The sequence below is a fragment of the Coregonus lavaretus genome (genome assembly GCF_964263955.1).
Source record: "Coregonus lavaretus genome assembly, contig: HAP1_SCAFFOLD_1305, whole genome shotgun sequence".
Classification (NCBI taxonomy): Eukaryota; Metazoa; Chordata; class Actinopteri; order Salmoniformes; family Salmonidae; genus Coregonus; species Coregonus lavaretus.
Genome location: NW_028167165.1, coordinates 97256 through 118421, shown reverse-complemented (window position 1 = coordinate 118421; position 21166 = coordinate 97256). Strand labels below are relative to the sequence as shown.

Below are 21166 nucleotides of genomic sequence, written 5' to 3'. Positions count from 1 at the left end.
TGAAAGGTGTCTACACCTGTCCCCACACTCTAAACAATACTGGGTTGTTTGGTTGACCCAAATGTTGGGTTGCTGGCGTTGGGTCACTTAGTTGGGTTGTTTTCTTTAAAAACTGCTGGGTTATGGATGCTGGGTGTTGGGTTATTGTTGCTTAGTTATTGAGATATGACCCAGCAGGTCAGATCAGAAGACTGTAGGCATAGTTTAGTAGGGGTGTGGCTTTCAGATAGTTATTTTTAGCCACCCATGAGAGTAAATATAATTCCTGTTCATCTGGTCTGTTGCGTAGTTAGCACATGTTAAGGTTGAACATTGACATTTTTGTAGCTTCAATGATGCTTATAGAGTTTCCTAAAAGTCCATGTATGTCTCATTGTTGGGCTATGATACAGTGGTATACCTTATTATAATATGTAATAAATACTCTACATATTATAGAAGAATTTAATAAGGAAAAATTGAGTTTACAGTATGTAAACGCCTTAAAATAACCAACAGTAAGGATGACATTAAAACAGACCCAGTTGCTAGGTCAACCAAGCATGACATTAAAACAGACCCAGTTGCTAGGTCAACCAAGCATGACATTAAAACAGACCCAGTTGCTAGGGCAACCAAGCATGACATTAAAACAGACCCAGTTGCTAGGGCAACCAAGCATGACATTAAAACAGACCCAGTTGCTAGGTCAACCAAGCATGACATTAAAACAGACCCAGTTGCTAGGTCAACCAAGCATGACATTAAACAGACCCAGTTGCTAGGTCAACCAAGCATGATAGTAAAAAATACCCAACTGATGGTTAAATTAACCCGTCTATCTATCTATCTCTGAAGACCATCCAGTTTTGATTTCTAGCTGCCATACAGTGCATTCGGAAAGTATTCAGACCCTTTGACTTTTTCAACATTTTATTACGTTACAGCCTTATTCTAAAATTGATTAAATAAAACATTTTCCTCATCACTCTACCCACAATACCACATAATGACAAAGCGAAAACAGGTTTTTATTTGTACACACTTATTGAAAATACAAGACAGAAATACCTTATTTACATAAGTATTCAGACCCTTTGCTATGAGACTCAAAATTGAGCTCAGGTGCATCCTGTTTCCATTGATCATCCTTGAGATGTTTCTACAACTTGATTGGAGTCCACCTGTGGTAAATTCAATTGATTGGACATGATTTGTAAAGGCTCACAGCTGTCTATATAAGGTCCCACAGTTGACAGTGCATGTCAGAGCAAAAACCAAGCCATGAGGTCGAAGGAATTGTCCGTAGAGCTATGAGACAGGATTGTGTTGAGGCACAGATCTGGGGAAGGGTTCCAAAACATTTCTGCAACATTGAAGGTCCCCAAGATCACAGTGGCCTCCATCATTCTTAAATGGAAGAAGTTTGGAACAACCAAGACTCTTCCTAGAGCTGGCCACCTGGCCAAACTGAGCATCGGGGGAGAAGGGCCTTGGTCAGGGAAGTGACCAAGAACCCGATGGTAACTCTGACAGAGCTCCAGAGTTCCTCTGTGGAGATGGGAGAAACTTCCAGAAGGACAACCACCTCTGCAGCACTCCACCAATTAGGCCTTTATGGTAGAGTGGCCAGACGGAAGCCACTCCTCAGTAAAAGACACATGACAGCCCGCTTGGAGTTTGCCAGATTCTCTGGTCTGATGAAACCAAGATTGAACTCTTTGGCCTGAATGCCAAGCGTCACGTCTGTAGAAAACATGGCACCATCCCTATGGTGAAGCATGGTGGTGGCAGCATCAGGCTGTGGGGATGTTTTTCAGAGGCAAGGACTGGGAGAATAGCCAGGATCGAGGGAAAAATGAACAGAGCAAAGTACAGAGAGATCCTTGATGAAAACCTGCTTCAGAGCGCTCAGGATCTCAGACTGGGGCGAAGGTTCAACTTCCAACAAGACAACAACCCTAAGCACACAGCCAAGACGCAGGAGTGGCTTCGGGACAAGTCTCTGAATGTCCTTGAGTGGTCCAGCCAGATCCTGGAGTTGAACCCGATCGACCATCTCTGGAGAGACCTGAAAATAGCTGTGCAGCACTGATAGCAACAACAACCACCGCAGAAAAGTTGGCTGTGTTTACAGACAGACAGACGTACAGACAGACAGACAGAGGTTGTTTACTATGACTGGATGAAGGGATACAGTGTTGAAGGCTTCCTTTAGGTCTCCTGGTCTCTTGGGATTTAAACAGTGAATACAGTGAGATAGTCCTAACCATTCAATCAATGTACAGAACAAACAGTCATCATTAACACTATACAGAGTGGAGCCTATGGATAGAATATGTTATCAAAGAATATAATACAATAGAATTTTATGAATAGAAAATAATATATGTTTTGACATGAAAGCACAGCCAGATGATTTGACTTGACAGTGTGTCTCTATACCTCAGTCTCTGAAGACACCCAGCAATGGTTAGGATTATTAGAGAAGCTTTTCCTGCTGAAAGACAGTTTCATTTCATCTGGTTGCAGAAAACAATTCATTGGATATGTTCATAACCCCGTCCACCTATAAGATGTGGGGGGTTTCTGTCTGACTAAGAAGAGATACAAAGAACTCTGATTGTAAAACGTCTTCTCTTTTTAGTCCTAGATATGGCAAGGGTTAGGGTTACTGCTGAATGTAGTAACTCTAACCCTGACCCTAGGCCTAACAGTAATAACCACACTGTAATGTAAAGTATTACCTCATTCTCAATGATCAGTCAATACATACAGTATTCATTTAAACTACAGTATATTGTATCAATATCAAACCCCCCCATTACAACCACTTATGAATTATTATAGACACTTATAATCAGTGTTATAACACATAAGTGTATTATAAGGCATTATGAAGCTTATTATAATAATTATAATATGTACTTCATAGGAACTGTTACCCTTTATATATTCTAACAACTCATATTTGTTAGATTTATTCCAAATGAAGGGCCCTAACCTAGAAACTAAAATATTTGTCTCCCTCTCCATGTTGAACGCAGTTCTCTCTCTATCCCTCCCTCCCTCCCTCCCTCCCTCTAACCTCACCTATCTGGCAGAACCAGAAAGTCCTCGCCCTCCCAAAAACGAACTTATGTGGAAACGAAACTGATCTGAGTCTCTGTGTCGTCTGTCTGTGTGAGAGTGAACAACCGTCCAAATGGCTCAGCAGGGAGTTCTGCTGGACCAGGACCAGTTCTGTTGTTCTGTCTGTCTGGATCTACTGAAGGAGCCGGTCACCATCCCCTGTGGACACAGTTACTGTAGAAGCTGTATTGAGGACTGTTGGGATCAGGATGTTCTGAAAGGGGTCTATAGCTGTCTTCAGTGCAGACAGACCTTCACTCCAAGGCCTAATCTGAGGAAAAATAACATGTTGGCTGAGGTGGTGGAGAAACTGAAGGAGACAGGACTCCAGGCTGCTCCCCCTCCTGCTCTGTGCTATGCTGGACCTGGAGATGTGGCGTGTGATTTCTGCACTGGGACCAGAAAGCAGAAAGCCCTCATGTCCTGTCTGGTGTGTCTGGCCTCTTACTGTGAGACTCACCTCCAACCTCACTATGAATCTCCTGCTTTCAAGAAGCACAAGCTGGTCAAAGCCACCGCACAACTACAGGAGAAGATCTGCTCTCATCATGACAAACTGCTGGAGGTTTACTGTCGTACCGATCAGCAGTGTATCTGTTATCTGTGTACAATGGATGAACATAAAGGCCATGATACAGTGTCAGCTGCAGCAGAGAGGACTGAGAAACAGGTAAGGCCAGAACTACTTGTTGGTGACTGTCTGATAAACAAATAATTAAAGATACAGTAGGAACTAAGGTTGTTTGAATATGAGATCATTCAAATTATATCGATCCACGGCAGACCAAATATGAACACAAACCTTGATTATATAGATGTGTTAACCCAGATTCTCCAAATGTATCACAATTTTCTAAAGTCAAACACCATTATCAAACACCATTGTAATTTGTTATCAAACATCATTATAATTCGTTATCAAACATCATTATCATTCGTTATCAAACACCCAATCAGCTCCCCTGTTTTGTGCACTGTTAAAACTATAATCATTCACATAACAATATAATAAAATAGTTTCACACAGACTCTTCCTCAACATTTTAATCCCTATCTTCTATGGGCCCTATGTCCCATTACTATACTATTGATCTACTGGACAAATAAAGCTTGATAGCTCATTGAAGAGTGATTCTCCACAGAGGCAGCTGGGGATGAGTCAGCAGAAAGTCCAGCAGAGATTCCAGGAGAGAGAGAAGGACCTGAAGGAGCTCCAACAGGCTGTGGAGTCTCTCAAGGTGAGTATTGTTGACCAGAGGAGACACACCATTTCACTTCTCTACTCCAGTCAGAGAGAGAGAGACAGAGAGAGAGACAGAGAGAGGGAGAGGGGACTCTCTCCAATCCCACTGGCTCCACTGTTGGGAACAGGCTGTCTGGACCCCTTTCAGAGAATAGACTGCTTAATGTAACCGGCGGGATATGAACCCGGGTCTACTGAGGAGAGAAACCAACATCTTGACCGTTACACCAAGAGGACATTCCCTATTGGGCTGAGGGCCGACACTGATTTTGAAGTCGAAGGCGGGGCTACCTCATCACATAACCATGAGTAACCATGACCGACTCATGTCCCCTACATTAACATGGAGCCCTCTCTCTCTCTCTCTCTCTCTCTCTCTCTCTCTCTCTCTCTCTCTCTCTCTCTCTCTCTCTCTCTCTCTCTCTCTCTCTCTCTCTCTCTCTCTCTCTCTCTCTCTCTCTCTCTCTCTCTCTCTCTCTCTCTCTCTCTCTCTCTCTCTCTCTCTCTCTCTCTCTCTCTCTCTCTCTCTCTCTCTCAATTCAATTGAATCAAAGGGCTTTATTGGCATGGGAAACATATGTTTACATTGCCACAGCAAGTGAAATAGATAATAAACAAAAGTGAAATAAACCACCAGAAATTAACAGTAAACATTACACTCACAAAAGTTTCAAAGGAATAGAGACTTTCAAATGTTATAACTCAAGTGCAAACAGAGTGAGCCGTGCGCCAGACCGAGTTCTGGAGGTGAAATGGAAATTAATGAGGGAGAGTTAAGTGAGGTAGAAGGTGTGGTGAAGAGCTCAGAACCAGAGCCTGGTATCAATGGACATTATAAAGAAGAATTTGGTGCAGTAGGAATTAAATTTTTGGAGAAATTGGATCCATACCTTTTGGCAGATCCATTTGTGGTTTCATGTTGGGTGGGAAAAGAGTTGGGTGCAGTTGAATCAGTGAAGGTAACCTGTAGTGGACTTGTGATATTTGTTTGTGTTTCTTCTGACCAGAGGGAGTGGGCGCTCCGTGTCACGCAACTTGGGTCAAGATCTGTTTCTTGCTTTGCTCTTAGGAACAGGGCACCATTGAAAGGAGTGATTTCTGGGGTAGCGTTAAGTGTGGAGGTGGAGAAATTGAAGATGAAGATTCCTGGTGTTTGTGATTCCCGCCATTTGGTGTGACGCAGACCCGGTGGTGAGCGTGGTGAAACAGAGGAGTCAGTCCTTTTGAGTTATGAGTCTTTACCAGAGAAAGTCATGTTATGATATATCAGTTATCTTGATTCAAGCTTTTGTGCCAAATCCATAAATTCAGGTGCAACGTTTATGGTCATTTCGCAGCAGTTTGTGGGAGGGAAATTCCAAGATGTTTTATGTGTGCGGAAGAGAATGGGATAAAGGATTGTTCTGGTGAATAAAGTGTGTGTCAACTGTTGGGATGCCCATGTTGCTGGGGATCGGAAGTGTCCGGTGCGAGAGAGGCAGGTTGAGGTGGCTAGAGTCAGAGTAGTGCAGAAGGTGTCGTATGCTGAGGCAGTGAAGAAAGTAGAGGAGGATGGGTCAAGGGTGAGAGATCCTGAGAGGATCCCTGTGAGTAGTAGATCTGTGCCAGCACAGAGGGATAGGCCAACGATTGATATATGCTTCAGTAAAGTTAGCTTCTTAGAGTTCATAGCAATGGTTATCAACTGTACCGCAGAAATGGAACGTAAATCACAGAAAATAGATATTGTGGTGGCAGCTGCAGAGAAGTATTTGGGCATACAAGATTAGACTTCAGAAGAGTTACAGGGTGTGTTGAGTGGTGGTGTCCCGTCCTCCCAGGCCGTTGGCATGGTGCAGGAGCAGATAGGGTCAAAGTAGTGGAATGGGGTAGTGGGTATTTAATGAGTGTAGGGTTAGTTGGAAGGTTTTTAATTAAATGTTCCTTTCCCCTTTTCCCATTTTGTATCACAAAGTAAAATAGAGTTATATTATAGTCCAGTTGGGGGCGTTAATGCAACATATTGGATGCCAACCGCCATTAAACTCCAAAGAAGAAGAAACGTTACATTATGGCAATGTACAGTGTCTCTGCCTCTCTCATTCCATCACTTTTGCAGTAGTTGGTTGTATGGGTCTCTGTCTGTCAGCACCCCATTCATAACCAATTGTTGATGGATATTTATAGAGCTCTGATCAGGACGACAATTGATTACGGGTGTATAGTTTATCGAACAAGGCAAAACTTGGCTTCAGAAGCTGGACAGAATCCAGTATATAGCTTTAAGGATATGTACTGGTGCATTTAAATCAACATCTGTATGTGCCTTACTGGTGGAGGCAGGTGAGATGCCTTTGTATGTACGGCGTAAAAAATGGTCATTATCTTATTGGGTTGAAAGGCTGTGAGGTTGAGCATCCCACTGCTACTGTTCTAGATGACTGTTGGGAATATACTAGTAGACAAGGCAGTGGTTTTGGTTGGACAGTTGGAAAGCTTGCTGATGAGAGTGGTTTGAGGGAGTTAGAGGTTGGCCCTTCTGTGGTGATAGGGGATGTTCCTCCATGGTTACTCCCAGACCCTGTTGTTGATCTAACCTTGGTAGAGAAAAGGAAAGATTGGTCAGAAGTCAGTGATATAGAGAAACTGGTTGATAATTACATTGGTAGAGGTTTTTATGCTTTTTTAATGCTTTTCACAGATGGATCCAAGGAGCCAGATAGTGGGCTCACAGGAGCAGGCGTTTACGTTCCTGAATTTGATGTGCAGATATGTAGAAGACTAACAGATGAACTGTCAGTATACTCAGTTGAACTGTTGGTGATAATAGTTGCCCTCCAGTGGGTGGAGGACATACAACCTGTTAGAATTATAGTATGCTCAGATTCTCTGTCTGTATTGAAAAGTTTATCATCTGGTAAATCTAATAGGAGTGACCTACTATTGGAGGTATTAATGTTATTATGGAGAATTGAGAGAATGGGGGTAGTAGTGACATTCTGCTGGGTCCCAGCACATTCGGGTGTGGAAGGGAATGAAATTGTAGACCAGTTAGCTAAAAGAGCTTTGAAACAAGATATAATTGATATTAATGTTCCACTGGGTAGAGGTGAGGCCAAATGTAAGATCAGAGCCATTAGATGTGTGGCAGAAGAGATGGTACTCTGAGCACAAGGGCCGGCATTTATATGAATAGTTTACAGTTTTACAGAAAGGTCGATGGACCAAGATTCAAAAGTCAGATTAGGAAGGAAGATGTGGTGTTTACTCGATTGTGCTTAGGACATTGTACATTGATCTCGTCATTACATCTGGTTGGCAAGCATGTGAATGGTTTGTGTCTGGAGGGTACGGTCGATGAAATGGTGGAGCATGTGTTGTTATATTGTTGTAAGTATGTTGAAGAGAGGGAAAGATTGAAGTGTAGGGTCTTTGAGGTTGGACGGGGTTGGGGGGGTTTGGAAGGGATTTTGGGGATGGGGGAGGGTCTATTAGAAGTTAGTAGGGCTCATCTTTATTTTCTCAGAAGTACTGAGGTAGGTAGGAGGATTTAGAAATGATGGAAACCTTGATTGACCACACACTCCAGCACAGTAGGTGGCGGCATGCACCTTTAACGTTGGTTTGTGGACCGCCATTATATCATAGAAGAAGAAGTAGGTTGTGTGAGAGATTTATGGTTCGTGAGGAGGGCTACTATTCTTTTGGTTCTTGCGTTTTTTCTGAATTTATTTTCTCATGGTGGAGGGTTTGTTTATTAGTTTCCACTGTTTATCGTTTAGAGTTGAGGGGGGAGTAGGGGTAGTTTGTTATGGCGGCGTGATGCCCTCAACCGAGTGGAGAAAAAACGCTGTCGTTTCGGGGTGCGTTCCGGAGAAAGGTGTGGAGGAAGTTTTGCTCATGGTCGGCGAACAGGTTGGAGCGGAACATCTGCATCCAGAATGAACAAGGCGGTGGTTGTGTTAATGAAAAAGGTTTGTCTTGTTGCGAGTGGGATTTTTGTGAGGGGTGTGTCTTCTCTTTCGACAAGAGTTGTGGTGGCTAATCTGCCTCCGTTTATTACTTACGAACAGACTGTAAGTAGTTGGTTCATTTTGGTAAATTTGAAAGTGGTTTTCGTGTGCTCTCGGCTGGGTGCCAAGCGGAATCCGATAAACATGTTGTCTCTTTTCGTAGACAAGTGTTTGTTTCTTAACAATCTTCAAGGTTACCTAAAGGTGACCTACAGTGCTACGTATGGTTGGCGCATAGCAATCAAACATTAAACATTTTCTGGTCACAGTTAATCATATTTTCTTTCAGAAAAAGGTGTATAACCTAAACAAAACGCATGTCCGTCCTCTTTTTCAAGATGTGGCCGATTTAAACAGCCAGAATACATTTTTTTCAATTAAGAAATAACCTTAAACATTTTTTTTTACATATTTTTTTTTTATATTACTGCTGGGTAATTTGATATGCGTCGAAATCTGTAAGTTCGTAGGCATTGAATTGAGCGAATGCTGCGCAGGTTCACTGAGTTGTAAACTAAATGGATAGGTGTAGCTCATTGATTTATAGATCTGACACAGTTGCTACCTCAGATAATGAGCCTAGCAAGTGTCGTGAATGAGGTATGTAGTACCCACAGAAGGCCACAGGGAGGAGCAAGAGAGCTATAAACCTATTCATTTTCATTGCTTTAAATACCCTAAACCTAACAATCAATCAATCAAATGTGTTTATAAAGTCCTTTTTACATCAGCAGATGTCACAAAGTGCTATACAGAAACTCCAACTCTACTTATAACCTATTTTAGCCTGAACTCTAACCCCTAACCCTAATTCTAGGGTAGGGTAGCCTAGAACACGTTTAGAAACTATTTTAGTAATAATTTTATGTTAGTAAATACCATTATAGTACTAAATAGCATTTATTGTTATTTTTTAAACAAAACCTATGTAACCTTTATTAGTCATTTTATTACAGGTATTATTGCAAGGCAGAACACTTGATAAACAACACATTTGTTTTATTTTTTAAATGTGGTTGGAACTGGGTGTGACCTAGTAACCTCTATGTGAAAGTCCAGCAATTGGCATGTCATAGGTGGGGCAGGTTTGAGACTGATCTCCGGAATTAATAAGAAAAATACACTTTATTTCTCAGCTGCCTCACCAATGTCTTTACGTGAATTAATAACTTTTAATTGCTAAATGTTTCCAATAGATGGCTGCATAAAACCACAAAGCATCAGTTATAGGCTACAAGCATAAAATAGCATGCAACCAAAGACTATGTCCTATGATTTTCTAAAAAGGTCACTCATTACTTTACAGTTAGCTATATATCTCGTATTAGGCCTGTGTTGCTTTTGGCTGAGAGCAACAAAATATTAACTCTAGCAGGTATTGAACACCGGCCATATAATCACTAGTCAGATGCGCTAACCTCAACCCTAGTAAACATGCATTATATAATGTTTCAGGAGGTATGGGGGCTCAGGGGGGCTGTCTGTACGGCTGGAGAGGAGGGGTTGGATGGACGGTTGGAATGTGGTGCTGGATGGTGTATTGTACTGTGGTGTTGGGTACTGGATAATGTGATTGTGTGGAGGTTGTGGTGGCACGCAATGTGCTTTTAGGGGTGGGGGTGTTACTTTAATGAGCCATCTTCATTACACTAAGACAAGTCAGTCTCTCTCTCTCTCTCTCTCTCTCTTAACAGCGCTCTGCACAGGCAGCAGTGGAGGACAGTGATAAGATCTTTACTGAGCTGATCCGCTCCATTGAGAGAAGGCACTCTGAGGTGAAGGAGCTGATCAGAGCCCAAGAGAAGGCTCAAGTGAGTCAAGCTGAAGGACTCCTGGAGCAACTGGAGCAGGAGATAGCTGAGCTGAGGAAGAGAAGCACTGAGCTGGAGCAGCTCTCACACACAGAGGATCACATCCATTTCCTCCAGGTAACTCAACTGCCTTGATACATGTGATATGAAACTAAAACTCAATGTGAAACTCTCAATCATTTGGTTCTGTTCTCTCTCTCTCTCTCTCTCTCTCTCTCTCTCTCTCTCTCTCTCTCTCTCTCTCTCTCTCTCTCTCTCTCTCTCTCTCTCTCTCTCTCTCTCTCTCTCTCTCTCTCTCTCTCTCTCTCTCTCTCTCTCTCTCTCTCTCTCTCTCTCTCTCTCTCTCTCTCTCTCTCTCTCTCCAGAGTTATCAGTCTCTCTCCAGTACCAGTGTATCTTCAGACTTACCCAGCATCGTTGTCCGTCCTCTTCAGTACTTTGGAGATGTGAGTAAGACTGTGTCTGAACTGAGAGAGAAACTAGAAGACGTCCTTAAAGGAGAATGGACCAAGATCTCCACTACAGGTGTGTTGAAAATAATAAGAACATCAACTTTAGACCATTGAAAGTTCCCTACTAGTCATATAAATGTGGAATATGGTGTGATGATAACATTCCCTCTCTCTGTGAATGTGTTTGTGTGTCTGTAGTGAATATAGTGGAGGTTGTACTGCCTCCAGAGCCCAAGACCAGAGAACATTTCTTACAATGTGAGTCTCTTTATTCTGAAGTAACTAACAGTCTCTTTTTACTGACACTCCTAACAATCCCTCTAGAAATATATAGCAATAGTAGATCTAATCAAAGACTGGGTATCTATCTGACTCCTCATATTTCACTGATTTGATCTCTGCTGTGCTCTAATCAAAGACAGGGTAGATACAGTATCTGACTTCACTTATTGTTCTAACTCCCCTCATTGGTCTCTGCTCTTCTCCCAGATTCCTGTCAGCTCACACTGGACCCAAACACAGCACATACACTCCTCTCTCTGTCTAAAGGGAACAGAAAGGTGACCAATAAAGGTCAAGACCAACCATATCCTGTTCATCCAGACAGATTCACCAACTACCAGGTTCTGTGTAGAGAGGGTCTGTCTGGACGCTGTTACTGGGAGGTGGAGTGGAGTGGGGGGGGTGTTTATACAGCAGTCTCATATAAAGACATCAGCAGAACAGGGACAGATGGTGGATTTGGATACAATAACAAGTCCTGGAGTTTAGAGTGTTATAGTGGTAGTTATTGTTTCAGACACAATAATGTTGAGACTAAAGTATCAGGCCCTCAGTCCTCCAGAGTAGGAGTGTACCTGGATCACAAGGCAGGTACTCTGTCCTTCTACAGTGTCTCTGACACAATGACCCTCCTCCACAGAGTCCAGACCACATTCACTCAGCCCCTCTATCCTGGGTTTAGGATTGGGGTTTGGCTCAATATTGGTACTGCTGAGCTGGTTAAACTGTAGTAGGGTCCACATAGATACTAGTCATGCTGGTGTAGTCTATAGCTGAGCTGGTTAAACTGTAGTAGGGTCCACATAGATACTAGTTATGCTGGTGTAGTCTATAGCTGAGCTGGTTAAACTGTAGTAGGGTCCACATAGATACTAGTCATGCTGGTGTAGTCTATAGCTGAGCTGGTTAAACTGTAGTAGGGTCCACATAGATACTAGTCATGCAGGTGGTGATGGTCCTCAGATATAATACTCTGTTTTTCTGTACAATTATTTTTGTCTGACTGATTTAATCTTCAGGATTTAATTAAAACGTAATAACGTATTTTTTATCAAATGCAATGTTTTAATTGGGAACATTTACATTAATCTTGATGTATGCTGTTAATGTATGTTGGTTGTCATTCAGAACCATTGAAATGTTTTCTCAATTGGTTCTCTGTCTCAATGTCATTTTCCTCAGTATCATGGAACAGGTAGTGTTACTTACTTGCTAATTGAACTATATGGGCCAGTTTCCCAGACACAGATGAAGCCTAGTCCTAGACTAAAAAGCATGTTCAATGGAGATGTCCGGGAAACCGGCCCTAAATTTGGCATCTTTTATTCTCCCATACTGCTCAGTCAAGCAACATTAAACCTGTCCAGCAGGTGGTGCTATTAACCCAACAATAAAACCAGCAGATATCTTGACTTGCCGCTCAGTATATCAGTAATGTTCAGAATTGTACTTTAATATCATTGGAGATTGATGGTCTTTTTAATCCACTACCCAGAGTCAGGAACAGATGAAGTTAGGTCTGCTACTGTTCAGTTATTAAATATGATTCATGGTGATGGGAAATAAAAAATCCATCTAGTAGTAGTTTTCCTTTGCTATTTATTCCAAGGTGTGTCTTTAACTTGTAAATGGATTGTGTTGAAGTTGGCATGTGGTGTGGATGATAGAATAGAGTGAATAGAGGAGAGAAGAGAGGAGGAGAGGAGAACATCATATAGAAGACAGATAAGATAGAGAGACAATTCATACCCAGGGGAGTTACTGACTCTGGCCCAAATGACACCCTGTTCCCTACGTAGTGCACTAGGCTACTTCTGACCAGATCTAAAGTAGTGCACTACATAGGGAATAGGGTGGAGATTGGAGATTTGCTCACTGGCATTAGAATATTAGAGTATCATACTGTAATGTTAGTGGTTGCCTCATTAGAAAATCATACTGTAATGTTAGTGGTTGCCTCATTAGAATATCATACTGTAATGTTAGTGGTTGCCTCATTAGAATATCATACTGTAATGTTAGTGGTTGCCTCATTAGAATATCATACTGTAATGTTAGTGGTTGCCTCGTTAGAATATTAGAAAATCATACTGTAATGTTAGTGGTTGCCTCGTTAGAATATCATTGTAATGTTAGTGGTTGCCTCGTTAAAATATTAGAATATCATACTGTAGTATTATTTGTTGCCTCATTAGAATATCATACTGTAATGTTAGTGGTTGCCTCATTAGAATATTATACTGGAATGTTAGTGGTTGCCTCATTAGAATATCATACTGGAATGTTAGTGGTTGCCTCATTAGAATATCGTTATGTTAGTGGTTGCCTCGTTAGAATATTAGAAAATCATACTGTAATGTTAGTGGTTGCCTCGTTAGAATATCATTGTAATGTTAGTGGTTGCCTCGTTAAAATATTAGAATATCATACTGTAGTATTATTGGTTGCCTCATTAGAATATCATACTGTAATGTTAGTGGTTGCCTCGTTAGAATATCATACTGTAATGTTAGTGGTTGCCTCGTTAGAATATTATACTGTAATGTTAGTGGTTGCCTCGTTAGAATATTATACTGTAATGTTACAGTGAGGGAAAAAAGTATTTGATCCCCTGCTGATTTTGTACGTTTGCAAACTGACAAAGAAATGATCAGTCTATAATTTTAATGGTAAGTTTATTTGAACAGTGAGAGGCAGAATAACAACCAAAAAATTATAAATTGTTATAAATTGATTTGCATTTTAATGAGGGAAATAAGTATTTGACCCCTCTGCAAAACATGACTTAGTACTTGGTGGCAAAACCCTTGTTGGCAATCAGAGGTCAGACGTTTCTTGTAGTTGGCCACCAGGTTTGCACACCTCAGGAGGGATTTTGTCCCACTCCTCTTTGCAGATCTTCTCCAAGTCATTAAGGTTTCGAGGCTGACGTTTGGCAACTCGAACCTTCAGCTCCCTCCACAGATTTTCTATGGGATTAAGGTCTGGAGACTGGCTAGGCCACTCCAGGACCTTAATGAGGTTCTTCTTGAGCCACTCCTTTGTTGCCTTGGCCGTGTGTTTTGGGTCATTGTCATGCTGGAATACCCATCCACGACCCATTTTCAATGCCCTGGCTGAGGGAAGGAGGTTCTCACCCAAGATTTGACGGTACATGGCCCCGTCCATCGTCCCTTTGATGCGGTGAAGTTGTCCTGTCCCCTTAGCAGAAAAACACCCCCAAAGCATAATGTTTCCACCTCCATGTTTGACGGTGGGGATGGTGTTCTTGGGGTCATAGGCAGCATTCCTCCTCCTCCAAACACGCTGAGTTGAGTTGATGCCAAAGAGCTCCATTTTGGAGCACAACACTTTCACCCAGTTCTCCTCTGAATCATTCAGATGTTCATTGGCAAACTTCAGACGGGCATGTATATGTGCTTTCTTGAGCAGGGGGACCTTGCAGGCGCTGCAGGATTTCAATCCTTCACGGCGTAGTGTGTTACCAATAGTTTTCTTGGTGACTATGGTCCCAGCTGCCTTGAGATCATTGACAAGATCCTCCCGTGTAGTTCTGGGCTGATTCCTCACCGTTCTCATGATCATTGCAACTCCACGGGGTGAGATCTTGCATGGATCCCCAGGCCGAGGGAGATTGACAGTTCTTTTGTGTTTCTGCCATTTGTGAATATTCGCACCAACTGTTGTCACCTTCTCACCAAGCTGCTTGGCGATGGTCTTGTAGCCCATTCCAGCCTTGTGTAGGTCTACAATATTGTCCCTGACATCCTTGGAGAGCTCTTTGTTCTTGGCCATGGTGGAGAGTTTGGAATCTGATTGATTGTTTGCTTCTGTGGACAGGTGTCTTTTACACAGGTAACAAGCTGAGATTAGGAGCACTCCCTTTAAGAGTGTGCTCCTAATCTCAGCTCGTTACCTGTATAAAAGACACCTGGGAGCCAGAAATCCTTCTGATTTGAGAGGGGGTCAAATACTTTTTTCCCTCACTGTAGTGGTTGCGTCCCCCCTTTTTCTTCTGTTGTGTTTTCCCTCAGTGTTCCTTATTGAAAATCAATTAACAATTCATCCCCGCCCAAAAAATCCTATTACGGTTTTGTTTTAATCACTTTGGTACTATTTTCACAAGCAGGTGGTACATTTTCACAACTCTTAGTATAAAACTCCAAGCTGGTCACGCTTATAAAGCAGCCAGTCTTTCATTCAAAACCTGTCATTGTGCATTCATTTGGATTCTAAACATCTCTCACCACACAACCATTGATTCAAAATATAAATGTAATGAGAGCATTGGTTTAATCACCAAAACAACTTAAAACTACTCAATTGAAAGTATATCATTAACTACCAGTTAATCCAATAGCAATCACTGCAAGATAAGTGTTTCAAATAACCCTTAGAAGTGCTGAAATTAATATGCTACAGTACTGTAGATGACAGATTACATTAGGCAATACACTTACATTACCCAACAACATGGACAATCTATCATTTCCATGATATCTATCCAATGTGTAATCAAAGGTGTGATCAATGATGACATCCTCTACAATCATTCATGGGGATTTATTTTTATTTTTCTGATATAATTGCAACATACAGTACTGTCTGTAATTAGATGGAAGACATTTAAATGAAACATTACATGAATGAAAATAAAATAATGTTTAGCACGCATTAATTAGCATCAAGCCTATCTAGAGCATTTGGCCATAAATTCTCATCCACATCAGTAAATGTCCTCATTGTTCAGGCACCGCTGGAGAAACCTTTCGGCATGTTGAATCAAAGCTTGACATTGGTCTGCATTGATGTCATCACATGCCTCTTCCATGGCCAGAAGGAGGGTGGCACGCTCATGGGGATGGCGATCGTACACCTTCCACCTCCATGATGAAAACAATAATGTAATAAGGTTGAGGAAGGAGAGTACCGGGGGGGCTGGTATAGGGTCACGAATCAGGGAGGGACCTGAAACCATGCCTGAACCACCTCTGAATGGTGGAACCTGACATTGTCCCACACAATGACATAGGTGACCCCTTCACCTTGACAGGCCTGCTCAATTTCATTGAGAAACACAATGAGGTGTGCAGCGTGGTAGGATCCAAGTAATGGTCTACGTCCTACCACACCATCTTCAGAGATATCTGCTGCACTTGGAAATGTTTCCCCCGCGTTGTCCAGGCACTTGGACGGACGCCCGTTGGCAGATGAGGTTCCGCCCACGGCGCCAAGTTTTGGCCCAGGTTGAAGCCCGCTTCATCAACAAAGATATACTAGTGATGGTTCACAGCAGCATCAAGCACCATCACCCTCTAAATATATATTTTGGTTAGTTCTTTTTACAATATAGTTCAATTATGATATTGTGAAGTAGCATTTTCATTAATAGCAACAGTAATACAGTATATAGTGCTGTACCTGAACATATTCGGCACACAGTTGTTTCTCTCAGAAGGCTCCAGGTCAATGTGTTCCATAGATACCTGGTGCCTCTTCAAAAGGCGGGTGATTGGTGGCAGGCTGATGGATGCCACATTGGCAAAGGTGTCATCATTCTCCTCAATGGCCTGCTTTATTTCAGACAGACGTATGTCATTCCTGGCCCTCACCATTTCCACCACTGCCCACGCCTGCTGGTCGGTCAGCACACGACCACCACCACGGGGTCTTCTGTCAATTCTGAGGGTAGAACAAGAGTATACTGTCAGTAGATCATACTGGAAGAATACTGGAACAAGTTATGTGAATTTACATGCATTACAATGTTATTTACTGTAAATGTAATGGTAAAGCATAGCGCATATCCTTCAGACTTACCGGTTTTCTTGGAGAAAATGTTCTTATGATCTTATTGACAGTTGATCTTTTCAGATTGGGGTGAACTAATCTGGCAGCCTCTGCCATGGTAAGGCCTCTGTTTACCACATGGTCAACGACGATGGCCCCCGGACTTCATTAGACACAACAGTTCCCTGCCGTCTGCCTCCCTCTCTGATGTCCACCTCTTTGACCTCTTTAATGGGGCCCATCCCTCCTCTCTGATTGGCCCCTTGTCCACGAGCTCTTTGATTTCTTCCTTACATCCTTTTATATGGTGACCAATTGTGGTTCCCACTATGTGGAATCAATTAGCAATAATGAGCAGTCATTATGTATGGTTATCATGTATCATACATGTTATCTAGATGTTTATACTTTACAAACACATTTTATTTCTGTAGTTCTCAAAATCCTTATATAGTAGACAGACCAGTTTAAAATCTATAGTTTTACCAAACGGTTAAGTGATTAACCATTAAGCGCAGTTAGATTAAGTGATGGTCAAATGTATTTAAACAAATGAGAAGAGAATCATATGAAAAGTATTGTGAGCATTGCATTGTGAAAGGCATTTTCTTTATATGAAAGGTATTTCTAGATGAAACACTGATTAGGTTTGGTGAAAATGTTACTGTGTGGTTTTGTGTTTTGTACTTAGTCAATTGAAAATGTGCTTCAAGTTTTGAAGGAAAAAGTAACAGCCTTTTTGACGATCTGTGATGAGTTTTGTTCTAAGAGTTGTGAAATTTTACCACACACTTGTGAAAATAGTACCAAGACAACACTGGGGAACAGGTTGTCTGGAATCCAGTAACAGTGGAAATTGACCCCCTCCTCTCTCTCTGTGAGTTATCAGTGCTCTGTACAGGCAGAAGTTAGTAAGTATGAGACAATCTTTACTGAGCTGATCTGCTCCATTGAGAGAAGGTGCTCTGAGGTGAAGGAGCTGATCAGAGCCCAAGAGAAGGCTCAAGTGGGTCAAGCTGAAGGACTCCTGGAGCAACTGGAGCAGGAGATAGCTGAGCTGAGGAAGAGAAGCACTGAGCTGGAGCAGCTCTCACACACAGAGGATCACATCCATTTCCTCCAGGTAACTCAACTGCCTTGATACATGTGATATGAAGTTGCATTTTTTAATAGTGACAGAATTCGAAATGTCTCCTTAGCTGAAGACCAAAGAAGAGTTGTCCCTCTGTAAGTGATATTCAAACACCCTCTCAAAGACAACATACATGTTCTTTCTTTTACTTATTGGGTTTTGTTGTTCATCAGTCAGACGTCCTCCAGCTGACATTGGATCTGAATACAGCTCATCCAGAACTCAGGCTGTCTGAGGTAAACTGGAAGGTGACAGCCACTGATAAAGCTCAGCCCTATCCTGACTACTGGAGACAGCTGCTGTGTAGAGAGGGCCTGTCTGGAGTCTGCTACTGGGAGGTAGAGTGGAGCGGTGGATGGGTTGAAATAGCAGTGTCATATAGACGGATCATCAGGAAAGGAAAGGTCCCAGAGTCTACATTTCTAGGTAACAGTCAGTCCTGGACTTTGGAGTGCTATCCCCCCCCCATTGTAGGGTTTGGCCCAATGCTAATAAAACAGAAATATCTGTCCCCTGGTCCTCCAGAGTAGGAGTGTACCTGGATCACAAGGCAGGAACTCTGTCCTTCTACAGCGTCTCTGACACAATGACCCTCCTCCACAGAGTCCAGACCACATTCACTCAGCCCCTCTATCCTGGGTTTGGGATTGGTACAAAATCATATCTCAATAATTACCAGTAGGTACAGATGATTTCAACCATTTCAGACATGTTGATGGAGAGCTTCTGGGTTATTAACAGTCTTCCAGTAGGCCTATGATCTGGTTCAATTCCCCTTTTTTAAAGTTATTGTAAAAATAAAAATAAAAGCCTGGTCCCAGATCTGTTAGTGGTCTTGCTTAACAGATGGCATGATGGCACATACAGACTGACACTCAGGCTTCAGACTTTTACTGTCTACCTGATCACCTCTTGGCTGTTGCAATCCTCTGTAAATGTGTCTCTTTTTCTCTTGATGTAAACTGTAGTACTGGCAAACCAGTCAAATCAGAAACTGGGATCATTGTTGATCCATTTATGATCAGATGAGAATAGTTAAATCACCCATGTACACGTATGAATCCAAACAATTCAGTTGTCTGAATCACTTACTGAATCAATGTGGTCTTTCAAAATAAAAGTCATCATCATGACATTGGAATTGCTCTACTATTGAATTGATTGACACAATGAATCAGCTATTTCCAGTAATCTATGTACCAATATATATTTAGACAAATAGATGATACATAAAACACTCCCACATCACATCCATTTAGACCAATAGACGACACATAATACACCCACACATTATATTGGAGCAGGAAGGAACACAAAGGTTGAAGTCTATGACCGTCTAAACCAGTGGTATTCAAAGTCGGGGTCGCGACTCCTAGTGGGGTCACGGGGGAAACAAAAAATGAAGAGTACAGATTATTGGATGGGACAATATACAAACGTTTTGGAGAAAGATCATTATTGAGTATACGTATTTATTCTGATGAACACCGCTGATCTAAACTGACTGTCTAAAACTGACTGTTGAATACCGCTGATCTAAACTGACTGTTTAAAACTGACTGTTGAATACCGCTGATCTAAACTGACCGTCTAAAACTGACTGTTGAATACCGCTGATCTAAACTGACTGTTTAAAACTGACTGTTGAATACCGCTGATCTAAACTGACTGTCTAAAACTGACTGTTGAATACCGCTGATCTAAACTGACTGTTGAATACCGCTGATCTAAACTGACTGTCTAAAACTGACTGTTGAATACCGCTGATCTAAACTGACTGTCTAAAACTGACTGTTGAATACCGCTGATCTAAACTGACTGTCTAAAACTGACTGTTGAATACCGCTGATCTAAACTGACTGTCTAAAACTGACTGTTGAATACCACTGATCTAAACTGACTGTCTAAAACTGACTGTTGAATACCGCTGATCTAAACTGACTGTTTAAAACTGACTGTTGAATACCGCTGATCTAAACTGACTGTTGAATACCACTGATCTAAACTGACTGTCTAAAACTGACTGTCAATTAAATGAATACACAGTACATACAATATATATATACAAAAGTATGTGGACACCCCTTCAAATTAGTGGATTTGGCTATTTCAGCCACACCCGTTGCTGACAGGTGTATAAAATCGAGCACACAGCCGTGCAATCCCCATAGACTTGATTTGATTTAATAGGGTCCCCATTAGCCCACGCCAATGGCAACAGCTAGTCTTACTGGGGTCCGACATATAACAAAAAATACATTACAGACAAAATACTTTACAATTTACATACATTTAAAAACATTAACATGTAGTGTGTGCATCTATCAGTTACACATACATGTCAGTACATACACACAACAAGTAGGTCACATGGGGGAGAGGCGTTGTGCCGTGAGGTGTTGCTTTATTTGTTTTTTATATAATATAACATGCCATTTAGCAGACGCTTTTATCCAAAGCGACTTACAGTCATGTATGCATACATTTTTACGTATGGGTGGTCCCGGAGATCGAACCCACTACCCTGGCGTTACAAGCGCCGTGCTCTACCAGCTGAGCTACAGAGGACCACAGTTCGCTGTTCACTTGCACTATATAAGATGGAAGGGAGTTCCATGCTATCATGGGTGGCTCTGTATCCTGTAATACTGCACATTTCCTTGAATTTGTCATGGACCTGGGGACTGTGAAAAGACCCCTGGTGGCATGTCTGGTGGGATAAGTGTGTGTGTCAGTGAAGTGTGTGTGTGTCACTGAATTTCCAACACATTAATGTTTCTTATAAAAACAAGGTGACATAGTCAGTCTTTACTCAACTCTTATCCAAGAGAGACTGGGATGGATACTATTAATATCAGCTCTCTGATTACAATGAAGAGCAAGACGTGCTGCTCTGTTCTGGGCCAGCTGCAGCTTAACTAGGTCTTTCTTTGCAGCACTTGACCATATGACTGGACAATAATCAAGATAAGACAAAACTAGAGCCTGCAGGACTTGCTTTGTGGAGTGTGGTGTCAAAAAAGCAGAGCATCTCTTTAGTACGGACAGACCTGTCCCAATCTTTACAACCATTGAATCTATATGTTTTGACCATGACAGTTTACAATCTAAGGTAACGCCAAGTAATTTAGTCTCCTCAACCTGTTTAACAGCCACACCATTCATTACCAGATTCAGCTGAGGTCTAGAACTTAGGGAATGATTTGTACCAAATACAATGCTCTTAGTTTTAGAGATGTTCGGGACCAGTTTATTACTGGCCACCCATTCCAAAACAGACTGCAACTCTTTGTTAAGGGTTTCAGTGACTTCATTAGCTGTGGTTGCTGATGTGTATATGGTTGAATCATCAG

At 41.9% G+C, this 21166-nt stretch overlaps 1 protein-coding gene across 1 annotated transcript in view; it reads left to right on the top strand.

The window, feature by feature from the left end:
* Positions 1–3168: 3168 nt before the first annotated feature.
* The window catches only part of LOC311113818 (uncharacterized protein), a gene marked incomplete at its 3' end in the record, with an annotated part of 31310 nt that continues 13312 nt past the window's right edge, over positions 3169–21166 (top strand). Inside the window, exons 1-6 of the mRNA XM_084189116.1 lie at positions 3169–3781; positions 4254–4349; positions 10041–10274; positions 10523–10682; positions 10808–10867; positions 11099–11610. Of these exons, the coding sequence (XP_084045242.1) occupies positions 3185–3781; positions 4254–4349; positions 10041–10274; positions 10523–10682; positions 10808–10867; positions 11099–11610 (1659 nt within the window). The 5' untranslated portion in view covers positions 3169–3184. The remainder of the gene's footprint in view (positions 3782–4253; positions 4350–10040; positions 10275–10522; positions 10683–10807; positions 10868–11098; positions 11611–21166) is intronic.